Genomic DNA, 13,816 nt, shown 5'->3' with positions numbered 1-13,816 from the left:
AACAGCTACAGATTTTAATACACATTATTGCTGAGTGCTGCTTTTTTTAAAGGACGGCATGTCTGTACACTTGGCTGGAGAGCGTGGAGTCTATCTATTTTTATCTGGGCCCACAGAAGGGTTTCTGGGTGGTAAAACTGCAGCGCAAACAAGTTGGTGCAATTATGAAAGCAAGCCATGCAGAAAATCGTTTGACAATATTGGAAATTGTTGTTGAAATTCAGCCAGATCAGACACCTTCGATGAACAGAGTAAAGCTGAAGGTAAGCCACTTAACCCACAAATGGCAGTGAGATTTAACCTGGGCAGAGAGTACAGCATCATGCATGTGCAAGGAGACAAGCAATTCAATGCAAAATTTGTCAAATTATAATATAGTATTCTTTTTTCTCCTATTTGCAACAGATTTTTTATTATTATTCAACTTTACAACAAACAGGCTGAATGAAAATTCAAACAATGAAAATTTCTCTGGATCAATTAAATTCAGCTGAACAATTAGTATCTTTTAGCGTATCTCAGTAAACGTTAAATTAAAGCCTGCAGCCCAGAAACATGTCCTTGTGTTTGTGCAGGCGCAACAACGGTACGCTGCCGCCCTCAAGTGAAAAATAAAAGAAATCGCTCTTTCTATGAATGTGCAATACATATATTGCACTGCCAGAAACACGTTACTGTTTGTGTTCCGTGTCCATTTTTAATTTATGCACGACGATTTATTACGTTTGAAATTGTCCCATAGGAGAATATGAGACTTTAAAAATCTCCTAATCTCTTCTGCAGTTTCACCACAATTTCTTGTTTACAATAGCAATGTTTTTATATTTATATATTCATTCATTTATTTTTAGAAAAAAGAATCAGTATGTTATTACCGTTTATGTGAAGTATTTGAAATATTATAAGGTAGGGAACAGGTGCAGAAGCTGTATAACTGATAGTCCACAAGTTATATAATCAGAATTTTAAAAAGTACCTAAAAAGTACCAAAGGTAGCCATAATTATTATTTAGAAGAGCCATATACAGATAAATTTGGATGGTAAATATTGATACACTGATGTGCATGCATCTCGTTAACGTTTTAGCTGTTTCTGATTTTAATAAGCCTGCTTACTGCATATATTTCTGGGTACCAATGAATGCACAGCTACTCCACAGAGTGTTTCTTTACTTTATCTACTCATGTTTGGTTTATTTATTTGTTTCTATTCTTATTCATGCCCTTTAATATATGCATAGACATCGCAGGGCTGGGAGGAAGAGCATATTAAGAATTTATTCACTAAAAGGAAAAAAATAACAAACCTCTTCAAGGGATGAAGATAGGGTGGGAAGGAATTAATTATAAAGCAAATACATACTTACATAATCCCCTAATATATATTCATGTCTATGTACATGTTGTTTTCATAAAGAAGGACACTTCTATGAAAAATAGGTTAATGTACCTTTAATGCATCAAGTTCCGGGTACAAGCCGTGCCGCACATGCGCAAAATTGAATGTTGTGGCGGGGAACGATCACGACAACAAAACTTTTGGACTGTTGACGCACAGTTTGACTTTATATCTTGAAATAGAAAATGGTTGAAGGGCCGGGATGCACATTAAACGGAGAGAAAATCCGCTTAAAAGTCCAGAAAGGACAGAAAGTAAAAGCGATCAGAGGCAGTCTGACAACATCATCCGTAAGTAACCTTGTGAGACTGTATGTCAAGGTGGAACAAGTTATGTAGTAAATTTGGCGTGTAGGCTAGCCACCTAGCTGCTATTAAAGAAGATCAAAGACAGCCTTCGTCTGTGCTTTTTTGCTGCTAACTGGCTTATATCCCTGTACAGAAAAACAGCTCCGAGACAAACGCCTTCCCCTGTTTTTATGGCTGTCAGTACAGCGGAGTGGAAACCCTGGGAAAGGAGCTCTTCATGTACTTTGGTCTACGTGCTTTAAGGTAAGCGAACAACTTTTCTTTTCTTTTCTTTTTTTTGCTTTCTGTTTGTATAAATGTCTAGACATTTTCTGTCATTATCAACCGACTGTATGTGCACCGGAGTCTGGAGGGATGTCACCAATGAATGCTGCATTCAGTGTTTTTGAAAACTGTGACATCTGGGATTTTCTTTTCAAAGTGAAGCACGTTTTTCTGAATAAGCCGATTAGCTTGCTGCTCTTTGATTCAATATTTGAGTCATCCCACTGTAAGCAAAATGTGTATAATTTGCAATATGAATCTATTTATATGATCATGCACTACTCTCATAAACAGTTTAAAAGATGGACATAGCTACTGTGATGTCACCTAAGGTTTCTGAAGATCGTATCAAGATGAGTGTTTGTGCTGTCACGATCTTGGTGTTTTGAAACCCAATATGATGCGTGAGTGGGGCGGGTCTGATTGTGAAACCCCACGTTCACTGGCTAACAACTTGTCAATCATAAATCGTTAGCCAAAATACACATAGTGTGACCAAAAGTTACAAAGTAGGCTTATTATTAATTAATTAATTAATTAATTAATTTGTTTTAATTTAATATGATCCAAACAGAGCGACTGAGCCTGTGAACTAAGCAGGAAAGTGTTTACAGTGGTCATATTCTAGATGTCAATAGGACTGGAGTTATTTTTGCAACTACCCCCAGGTGGCTATTAAAAAAAAACAAAAAACAAGTGCAGGTTTAAGGCACTCCAGCAATGGTTTCATTTTTTCAAACCCAGAAGCTATGTCCATCTTTTCCTATCTGAGTTTCTAAAAAGAGCAGTCATAAAGTCTACAATTCGAATCAGTTCTTAGGAGGCTCGGGTTAACTTACAGCTTTTGTAAGTACTACAAAAAGCTGTATTTTTTTTTGTGGCAGTAAAAGCTAAGCTATTTGTTCCCTTGTATTAAAGCCAGTTATTGGTTGGTTTATGTGTTTTGTGTTTGTACACAGCACAGTGTTCAAATCTTCAGTTGTGTTTTTACCTTTTGCCAATAATGGTGATAAGGAGAAATAGTCAATATGGATAATTTTGTTAAGTATGTTTGTATGTATTTATTTATTTAATCAAAAAAAAACTAGAACCAAGTGGTTTTTGGTTATTTAGTGAATTAAATAGAAAAACATCCAGATTTTCAATCAGACCAATGCAAAAAACGACAGTGGTTGCAGTAGTGTAATTTGGAGAGATAGCAACTACAACAGATATTACTGCATCTACAGGAACATATTCATTCATATAATGCCACCCTAACTGTGCTCATATATTTATTTATTTTTTTTTAATGAAAATGTTATTTTGAATAATCATCATTGGACAGATAGATTCATATCTATGTAAATGAACTAGTGAGCTTTGTTGTGCAAGGCAATGACACCTTGCACGATAAGTTTCCAAGGGTAGAGTTTCCATCCACAAGACCATGATCCTGTGATCGAGTGTCGAGTGTAAAATGAATGCTGTCTTTAAATGAAGTTTGCCTTTTTTTTCTTTGTCTTTCTTGCTTTCATCCTCTAGAGTTCACTTTGGTATGAATGGATCAATGCGTATAAACCCTGCTGAGAGGAGGGATAGGAAGGACTCCACTCCTGTGCTGGAAATACACCTTACTGACGACACTGTGTGCTTCTTTGACAGCACAGTGGAAATAAGGTAACAGGGACACCAGCCCAGCCTAGATAGATTGAGGTGACAGGAGTTCACCTTGGGCTATGAGTCTCATTGAGTGAGTATGTCCTACATTAGGCTGTCTGAAGACAGTGGCCGTTGTTGCATGAAAAACGCAGCCTTTTTGGCTCAGCATTTGTCCCGACCATTGTCTGTAAGGTCCTGTTGTAATGCTCAGCAGTCAGACCCACTTTTTTTTTTTTGTTCTGTGTGAAGGTTTCACCTATGTTACTCCATCCCATAACAAACAAACCTTACAGAATATATGAAAGAAACAATTTTGAAAACTGTAACCTTGAGAGCGCCAGTTGACCCCGTGGCACACTTCCAATAACTGTCGCTATATATTTTCTGCCTTTTTCCATTACTACAACTGTGTATTTGCAGGTTAACAGAAGACTGTGAGCAGAGGGTTAGGGCCATGGAGAGTCTGGATGTATGCTCCTCCAAGTTCAGCTTCTCCCACTCAGAGGAAGCAGTGAGGAGCCAGAGTAGCAGGATGCTTTGCGACGTTCTCCTTGACCAAGCCGTCATGCCGGGAGTCGGCAACATCATTAAAAACGAAGCCCTGTTTGACTCTGGCCTCCACCCAGCCGTGAAGGTATGGAAAAGATGATGGATTGTGTTCAGCAGAGGAATACAAAACTCTCACAGAAAAAGTTTAAGCCCTTGTATTATTGAGTGATGTATTGCAATGAGGTGGGTAAAATAGGGAAAAGACAAACAAGCACATTGCAGCACAGATATGCCTTTCCCTCTGTGCCTTTTGAAAATGGAAATATTTTTTACTTTCATGAATGTACATGGTCCTTATTGCAACCCGAGCCGGCTTTTCTCGATGATTTATAGCATATATTTATCCTAAAACATGAATAAAATATTTTCTAATCCTGATCTGGAAATGATATCACATGAACTGTGAAGGATTCAATACGTCACATGGCTCTTTGGGAATATTTTTTTGGTAGGCAAACTATACAAGAAAGGTGTAATTTTTGAGTGGCCTATTTATTGCAGGTAAAAGAACTTCATAGGATGAATACTTCTATTACTCAAACATTACTAGGGGCTCCAATCTGAAATGAATTTTTGCCCTCCTTAGAAAGTTTTAGATAGGATATGAGAATATAGCACACTGAAGCAAACCATTAATCTAGGACTTTTGGCCCCTTCTTCTTCTGGGACCACTGAATCTTTATGAGCTTCTCCTCTATTACCAAGCCCCTAGGAGTCCTGAAAGATCAACAAGTACTGTTTTTATACACTGTCTGAGCCAGAGACAGCTTCTTGGTGGCTGGCTATTTTTCCCATTACATCAATTTAAAACAGTCTTTCTCATTCCCATCTGGTGCTTTATTGTTTATGTGCTTGTAGTATTGATTTTGATTGTGAAGTGCTATTTGTCTCTGTTTTAAAATGAAAGGCTACACAAATAAGGTTTTGTCTCCTTTTTGTGAACTGTAACTAAATGTGCTCTGTCATTTTTAGGTTCAGCAGCTGACAGATGAACAGATTCACCATTTGGTGAAAATGACTCGTGATTTTACTCTTCTGTTTTACAAGGTTAGGCATAAATCACAAGTTGGTCTTTTGGATCTGAATGGGATCTGTATGGGTTTATGTTGATCTGCGCACATTTAAATTGGGTATTTAGCTGCTACCTCATTTAGAGTCACTTGCAAGACTAGATTAACTAAAAATCCTGTTTTGCCAGGAAAGGAGAGCAAAAGCCAAAGCCCCACTACCTAGAGAACAGAAAAAACAAATATTGCTTTCTATACATAACAGAGAAGTGAGGAAAGGTAATCTTTTTCTGTTTTCTTTATCCTCATACTTTTATTTCTTCTTGTGTGCCCTCCTCATCTCTGTCAGTGTCGCAAATCTGGCTCTCCCCTCTACAAACATTACAAAGTCTACAAGCGTTCCCAGTGCGGCCAGTGTTTTCATGTCATCACAGTCTGTCGGCTTGGAGATAACGGAAGGATGACTTACTTCTGCGAGCATTGTCAAGAAGGAGATCCCAGCAGAGTGAACATAAGGTACAAACCCTTGTAGACCTTTATGACTGAGCAGGTATTATTCTTGTACAGGCTGCTCCTTTGAAGGCTGTAAAAATATCCGCCACCAATTATGTTTTAACTAAGATGGAGATTAAAAATGTACCTTGTTTTTTCTCAACAATGCAGTGCATCCTTCTTATCAGTGATATCCATACAGGGATTAGTACCCATTTACACAAGGGATCACCACAGTGGATTATCTGCCTCCATCTCACCCTGTCCCTAGCATCCTCCTCTGTCACCCCAAACCTCTTTATGTCTTCCTTCACTACATCCCTGAATCTTATAAGTTGTCTTCCTGTTTCCATCCTGCCTGGCAGCTCCATATTCAATATCCTTTAACAAATATTTTCACTGTCCCTCCTTTACACATGTTCAAACCATCTCAGCCTTGCCTTTCTGGTTTGGTCACCAGTACACTCAACCTGAGCTATTTCTAAACCTGTCCAGTCGGGCTGTGCGATATGACCAAAATCTCATATCCCGATATAAGAATTATATCGTCCGATAACGATATGAATCACAAAAATGTAACATTTTCTGTAAATTCTGTGAATCTCGGGCAGCTCGTCTTGCGGGAAGTGTTTCCAGCTGGGCGTCATGTACCTGGAGTCGAGTGTTTTAACAGATGCATGAAACGATACATTTTTAGACATAAGTTGTAACAGCCGCCGTTTTCTTTGTGAGTATTTATTACACGGCGTGCTGCGGGGAAAAGCCTGTTCTAACGTTTGAGCCTAAGGTTTATTTTTTAGCACCTGGCGGCTCTTTGTTAATTCTCATCCGTAAATAATCTGCTCTTTCACGTGATTCAGTTTATTTTGAAAGGTCTCAACAGGATCTTGAGCTTTATTGTGAAAGGTTTATGTGGAACATAAACAAGCGGACACGTGATGCTGTTACCATTGTTGTTGCTAACCACAACGCATAAAAACAGGTGCTTGTCCGTTCGTAGTGTGGTTATATAAAATATGAGAGAAAGAGAGAACTTTAAGAAATTAATATAGCCACTACAGTGACCATCAAAACGATGAAAAAATATTGCTGTAAACAGTTTATTTTGTGACATCACGAAACAAACGATAGCGTAAAATGAAACGATAGACGTTTTTATATCGTCATCCGATATATATCGTTATATCGAACAGCCCTACTGTCCAGTCTGGTCATCCCCAGTGAAGATCTTCATTGGGATGTGTTTTTGTTACCACCTCTCTCCAAATCAGACATAATAGCAAAGCATAGCTTTTTAAATTCTGTTACACATCACTGATTTGCCACTGAAACTCATCTGCATCCACCTGCACTCTCTTCTTCACCTCCATTGTTTTGCACGGTTGACCTCATATATTTAAACTCATTCACCTTCACAATTTCATCTCATTACACATGCATCCTGTCTTGCTTCAAATGACATTCATTTCTCTTCTCTCTAGAGCATACCTCCACCTCTGCAGGTTCTTTTCCACCTGCTCTTTACTCTCGCTACAGATCACAATGTCATCTACGAACATCATAGTCCACAGAGACTCCTGCCTAGCCTCATATGTCAACCTTTCCATCACTATTACAAACAAGAAGGGACTTGGAGATGATCCCTGATGTATTCCCACCCCCACCTTAAGCCCATCTGTCACTCCCACGGCACACCACACAACTGTCTATCTGCCCTCATACATGTTTGTCACCACCCTCAGATGCTTATCTGCTACTCCCGACTACCTCCCTGCACTACCACAGTCGCTCTCTTGACATCCTATGGAATGCTTTAATTCCACAAAGACATCGTGCAACTCTGACCTTCTCTGCACTTCAATGGCATCAACACTCTCAAAGCAAACATTACACCTGTTGTAGTCTTTCTTAGCATGAAGCCTTACTGCTCCTCATTGATTATCACCTCTTACTAACAAAGCTTGAACAACTTATTTTCATATCTTTGTAGAATGGCCTGTCAACTTTATCCCTCTGTAGTTACTACAGCTCTGCACAGCATACTACCTTCATTAATCTGCACATTTCCATCATCTTTACTTACATATAAGATGAACTTAATTCTGTTCTCCGTTCTGTGAGGCTCACCACAACAGTCCCAGTTTTTCTTGCCCACTCCTGCAAAAAGACTTCTAGTCTTATAGAATTCTCTGGGAAAACCTAATTTTAGGACATACTGGGAAAAAGAAATCAATAAAAATCTTTTGAATAAATGTTGGTCATATTATGTTTGAAAATGTAGGATTATCTGTCTTTCGAAAGAGCATCCTCATCGCCTTTTGGAATAACGATCGAAAAACATGGTGTGGCCACTAAACACTAAATAGCTGCTGAATAGATTTACAACAAAAAGCGCTGGACTAATGAATGGAATAATAAGCAAACAGTGAAATATACTGAACTACATAAAAAGTTCACAGATAAATGGCTGTTTAAACACATTCGACTACAGGTGGTTTTGATGAATGGGATACTTGAGTCCGTTGGACAGGTTTTTGGTGGTGCATCGGATGAAAAAGGTTTGGAACTTGGGAGTCTAAGAACTATGAGTGGAAATATTCCAGTGATAGAATAAAGCGACAATTCCTCTTCTGTTACAAAATATGTACCTTTGTATTTAAAATGCTAACACACTAACTTATTAAACATATATGGGCAGTAAAGAAACCAACATAGTAAAGCTAGGTGTCATTTTTCAGTCTTTTCATAAAGTTCCAAAGCTCTTTAGATAATATGTTCAAATTTAGAGAGGCCATCTTTGCAGGCAGATGGGCTTGGCAGGGAGTGGGAAGTGTTATGAGGGAAATTAATGCGCATATAAGGCTGTGTTTGCCAGACAGGGCACAGGCTCAACACCTCCTGGGCTGTGTTTGAGCAAAGCTTTGTGAGGGGTTAGAGTCTAAAGCCCTTACAACGCATTACACAGCTGATGAAGCAATCTGTGAGAAGTTTCCTGAAAGCCGCCGCTACTTTGCTCCTCCATGACTGTTGGCGCTGCAGATTTACCCTCTTGTCAAACATAGTCTAGCTTCATGTCAGAGCACTATCATGTACGCTTGGAGCAATTATATAAAACACATTTCATTCTTGCCTGTTTTCTCCTCTGCTTGAACTGTAATTATTTGCCTAGGTAAAAGTTTCATAGGTGTCTACATGGTTTATATCTTAATATATTACAACTGCTGTTGTAATTGGGTGACTACATTTCTGAACAGAATTGATCAGAATCGTGTTTATTTGTGCAGACAATCCCAAAAAAATATGATAATTTAGGAATTATTTTACTGCTGAAAAGTTACATATATCTAAATAAAGTGACACTTACTTTTGAAAGTATAATATAGCTACGCTGGCATTTTATGGCCAATTATACATGAAATCATAATGCACCTTCATATCAAGTGTTAGTCATTTCCATCCCACAAAGTTAAAGGGAAAAAAAGACTGTCACATATTTATCCAAGAACTTTTTCAAAAAAGTCAAACAAAAACCAGGAAACTAGGTACATAAGTATATCATTATCATCATCATTAACATCATTATCTCCCACTCATGACTGATACAGGGGTCTCTTTTGACCTCCCATTATTTCTTAAATAAGAAGCTAATTGAAATCGCTTTTTCAAGCAACCATTTTAGATTGTTATTGTCTCAATAATGTTCATTATGTCATTAAACAAAAGATGCTAGAGTCTCCAGGATACAGGACAATAAGGAAACAAAATGGGCTGATTCTGAATTCCACCTTAAATCTTATAATGACTGAAGGTGACTTTCTGCTTTAAAAAAACAAACTAAAAAAAAAATGTTCCCCCATGAGCCATTGTGATAACACAAAATGGCTATCATTTGATCCAACAATCTTTTCTTTATTAAATTAAATGAGCTACCCAGTCTAAAACCTTTCTGAAACTCATGAAGAACTCATCTTCATACTCATTTCACATTTAACTTCATAATGTACAGTGCTTAACAAATGTATTAATAAACCCTTCATAATAACCCACATTTAAGAAATCGATCATGTCAAAATCTCTGAGAAGTCAGAAATTAATCAAGAATAACATTCAACCATTAAAACTATTTTTTTTCTGTTCAGGGATGCAATTAAATAATTGTAATCTAAACTATAATAATTTGCCCCTGCTTTTTAGTAAAACAGTAAATTTGAAAATTCATGGATAATTAATTTTTTTTAATTTGAAATAAAAATTTATTTTCATTAAAAATGTTGCACATACATGGCCTAACCATTACAGAAGCATTAAAAAAAGGGGGGGGGGGGGATTACCAATACTGCTAATTTAAAGTAGCTGTAGCATAAATCTTACACTGGGTGGTGATCTAATAAATGTCATAAGCACAACGTATATAGACTATAAAATAGAAACTAACAGAACAGTAGGATATTATCACAATGCTGATACAGTATAATTGCTATTCTTAACATTTTGGAATATAATGAATGTTGCAATGAATTTTTTAACTGCTAATTGTGTCCCCAAAGTTAAACTGTCAGTATCTGTTTTGGGGTTAACTTGGCATTTACGTATTTCTGATAATATAGCAATTAACAAGGACAAATCATTGAAAATTACACATCAAGCATCTGTTGCTGTCTACATAAAAGAAATTCCCATTTAACAGAAATTTACATTTAACCATTACATTTGCATTCAACAACCCTGCTGTTTTTAACTGAATAATAGCTTAAACAGTAATATCTTCACCAATCTGTCTGAGAGTGATTGCAGTCAGTCCAAGTCAGACTGTGACAGGTTTTTGTTTTTTTGTTTTTTTTACATTTTTTTGTAGATACAAGGAGGTTATTTTCCTGTTTTTATTGGTGTGACTGGGCCATTATTTTGCTCTGAATTAGGAGGTAGCTTTGTCAAACTAAGTGTGTCCAGTGTTAATGTTTTTTTTCAGTTATACAATATATGGCAATGCTATGCTGCATCTATCCCACCCCTATTCTAAACTATATACAACACAATATATTTACTTATTAATTTTTAACCACTTTAGAGAGCTAATAATTCCAATTATTCTCAACATGTGGAACAGTAACATTAATAATACAAATGTGACTCACATTTAGTAATGTAGTAAATGTATGTCTGTGGAAACGCCACATTTTTGCACAATAAAATTCGCAGCAGCAGAAGTACATTATAATCATCACCGTTGCCCTGCTTTGTTTATTTAGTAAGCTTCCAGTCCGAAACAGCCTGATTGGTTGGGCCTGCAACAGAACCAGTGATAATGTGGCTAAGAAAGAGGAAGAGGACTGGGCCTGTCAGCTCTGCACACTCATCAACCAGCCAGCAGCAACAGCGTGTGATGCCTGCCTCACTCCAAGACCCAAGGGTAAGTGAAATGTTCTGTCTTCATAGTCACTCAATTGGAGCGAATAAAATGTCTTTGCTAACAAGAGATAAAACAGTAGCTATAGTTTTGCTGTTTAGCTGAATGATATCTTGTACAGTTAGACAGCGATGCTTAAGCACTTTTCAGAAAAAGATGGAAAATGGCAGAGTGACACTGCAGCGAGGCGACGCAGCTTCTCTGTGTGTGTTTGTATGTTGCAGTACGGATAATGAGCATGTCTGTCAGTTGGCCATTTAGTGTCTGCAAGAAATGTCCTTGTAGTGTCACTGTTGCCGCATAAAGCTACAGTTGAAGGGTTTAAGGGATAGTTTGTATTTTGTATACAGTCCAGTTTTCTTAATTAATAGCTGATTGAACAACTGAATAGCTGTTAACCCGAGGTTGTGCTGAGCTTCAAGGACATGGACACGTTGCTATGATGGCTTCACTGTGTACCCTTAAATTGTTTTCCTTTTTTGTAATATTTTATTTGAATTAAGACTACCGAGTCTTTTTATGTTAATCATTACCAGAACAAACCCCTTTAGTCCAGTGGTATTAGATAGTAAAATATTTCCCATTTTGGGAGGATGGGAGTGGGATTTGAATCCTTAAGTCCAATATAATCATCTGAGTTTTAACAAGGTTTAAAGGCTACGTCACATATGTCAGCGTCCATCTGGATTGTTTAAAAGATGCGTGTGAGTAAGTGAGAATAGTGGTGACATTTTGAGGTTGATTTAAATGAATAACAGACACTTATTTCTCCATGGAAAGCTGACTGAGCACACTCGCTCTTTCAGTAATACCCTGATTTGCATATGTACAGTTATACATTTGCAACGGACCCCTGTGCATATCCTCTGAATCAGTTGGGGGTTAAGGGCTTTGCTCATGGCCACTTTAATGGTAGCTTTTGAGGGACTGGAGAGTGATATTTATTCACAGTTCCTTGTTAATGACGGTTATGTCAGGCTCCATAGTCCATTACTGAAAACATTTTTAAAGCTTTTGATACGGTGGTTCGTTTTGCATGAGGGCATTTTCAGCACCACATATTGTGTGACATTTCATTTGACTACACAGCACGGCAATATACTGCCCACTGATAAATGATACGGCAAGCTAACCACTTAAAACTAACAACAACCTGCATTTTATGGGTGCAGTCGGTGCATCAGAATGAGCTGCAGCTGCTGAACATGAATTGAGTTTCTCTCTGTGGCTCCATCTCCCCAGTCCACACAGATGACATTAGCGTTGAAGCATCACCCTTCACTGCTGATTTGATTAAATACCCCTGCACTGCCTTCAAGAAACCACAAGAGGAGCTCAAAGTCAACTGGAGGTCTGCATTTGGGACTTCCACCCTTGTTTTCTCCGACTTAAGCAAGAAGGCAAAGCCTGCAAAAGTCCCGCTTGCCCAAGCCGGGAGTCATTTGAATTCCTTGGCGGCAGAAGGAGGTTTATATAAATACAGTGTTTGCCAAGGGACAACAAGCCCCAATTATGCCTCTGGTGGCTGGCAGAAGCAAAGAGCCGAGCTGTCCGATGGGGAATCACTGGCCTCCTACAGTCACACATCCAAGAAAATGAGAATTGATCACAGCCCCTTTCCCAGTAACAGTGCTCAAAATGGAACCTCAAACTCAAGGTGAGTGAATCTCTTACTTGGATATTCATGGGTAAGTTTTTAATAAGAGAAGTTTTTGCAACTTCAGGGAAATGAGTGAGATTTAAGAAGGGAACCCCCAAAATTTACTATTTTAATACAACACACACACACACACACACACACACACACACACACACACACAGATGGATAAACAGTCATGGTAGGATACTAAACATACATTTTTTTTTTCCCCCAAAAACACACATCAAGACAAAATGATTAGTTTGCTAATTAGTGTTCATGTGACAGCTTTGGCTGTGTTATATTTTCAGTGCATTTCTAACTGATGACACTATCTCTATACTCCTGTCAGTACCCACAAAATGGAAGCGACAAGCCGTGCAACCTCCATTCCTCTCAGTCCCAGTGCCCCTCGCTGTGCATCCCATCGTCGCCCAGCTGTCCTCAGAGTGGTCCACAAGGAGGGGGAGAATAAGGGACGACAGTTCTACTCCTGCTCGCTACCCAGAGACACCAAGTGTAACTTCTTTGAGGTGAAAGTGGAAGGCAGCTTATCTGTTTTCGATTTGCTTCTCTTGTTTTCTAGCCTTTGCACAGTCTGTTCACTAAACACTTAAACTGAAATAAAAGTTTACAACTGTACGTCCAAGCTAACCAAACTTTATTTTCACTGTTGCAGTGGGCAGACTTGCACTTCCCTTCTTGTCACCACGGGAAGCGCTGTTTAATGAGGACTGTTCTGAAACTAGGACCCAACAACGGCAGGAATTTTTACACCTGCAGCTTTCAAAAGGGGAAACAGTGTGACTTTTTCCAGTGGGCCGAGAATGGACCAGGGGTTTCCATCCTACCTGGTTGCTAATGTCATATATTGCTCCCAAGTGAAACCCTGAATTCTCAATGTTTATAAAAACAACTTGATATAGAAATGGGGTGGATGACTAGTCACAAGTATCAAATACATCAAATATACCCTTGCTCTATATTCCCGTCCATTTAAGCTTCTGACCTTCAAATCATGGCCAACTTCTTTGTTCGTACCAGCTGTAATAAATCTCTAATAAAGTCTGTTTCAAATTATTTGGTATTATGAGTTTACCTTTAATTAAG

General features: G+C 38.2%; 1 protein-coding gene across 1 annotated transcript; it reads left to right on the top strand.

Annotated features, from left to right (window-relative positions):
- The first annotated feature begins 1,486 nt into the window (after positions 1–1,486).
- neil3 (nei-like DNA glycosylase 3) lies at positions 1,487–13,786 on the top strand. The gene is made up of 10 exons (XM_040010373.1): positions 1,487–1,689; positions 1,841–1,950; positions 3,496–3,630; positions 4,033–4,246; positions 5,134–5,208; positions 5,518–5,684; positions 10,910–11,070; positions 12,310–12,724; positions 13,059–13,239; positions 13,386–13,786. The coding sequence occupies exons 1-10, from the start codon at positions 1,585–1,587 to the stop codon at positions 13,566–13,568; spliced, it is 1,746 nt and encodes a 581-aa protein (XP_039866307.1). The 5' UTR covers positions 1,487–1,584; the 3' UTR covers positions 13,569–13,786.
- Positions 13,787–13,816: the final 30 nt, after the last annotated feature.

The sequence above is a fragment of the Simochromis diagramma genome, unplaced genomic scaffold (genome assembly GCF_900408965.1).
Source record: "Simochromis diagramma unplaced genomic scaffold, fSimDia1.1 OVJJ01000585.1, whole genome shotgun sequence".
NCBI classification, from domain to species: domain Eukaryota; kingdom Metazoa; phylum Chordata; class Actinopteri; order Cichliformes; family Cichlidae; genus Simochromis; species Simochromis diagramma.
Note: the sequence above shows the minus strand (reverse complement) of the source record. Positions and strands in the feature narration are given on the sequence as shown.

Bases quoted from the DNA above. Each gene is read 5' to 3' on its own strand.
- neil3 (XM_040010373.1), top strand. From the start codon at position 1,585: ATGGTTGAAGGGCCGGGATGCACATTAAACGGAGAGAAAATCCGCTTA. The intron at 4,247-5,133 runs GTATGGAAAAGA...TGTCATTTTTAG, and splicing joins GCCTCCACCCAGCCGTGAAG to GTTCAGCAGCTGACAGATGA. The intron at 13,240-13,385 runs GTGAAAGTGGAA...TCACTGTTGCAG, and splicing joins CCAAGTGTAACTTCTTTGAG to TGGGCAGACTTGCACTTCCC.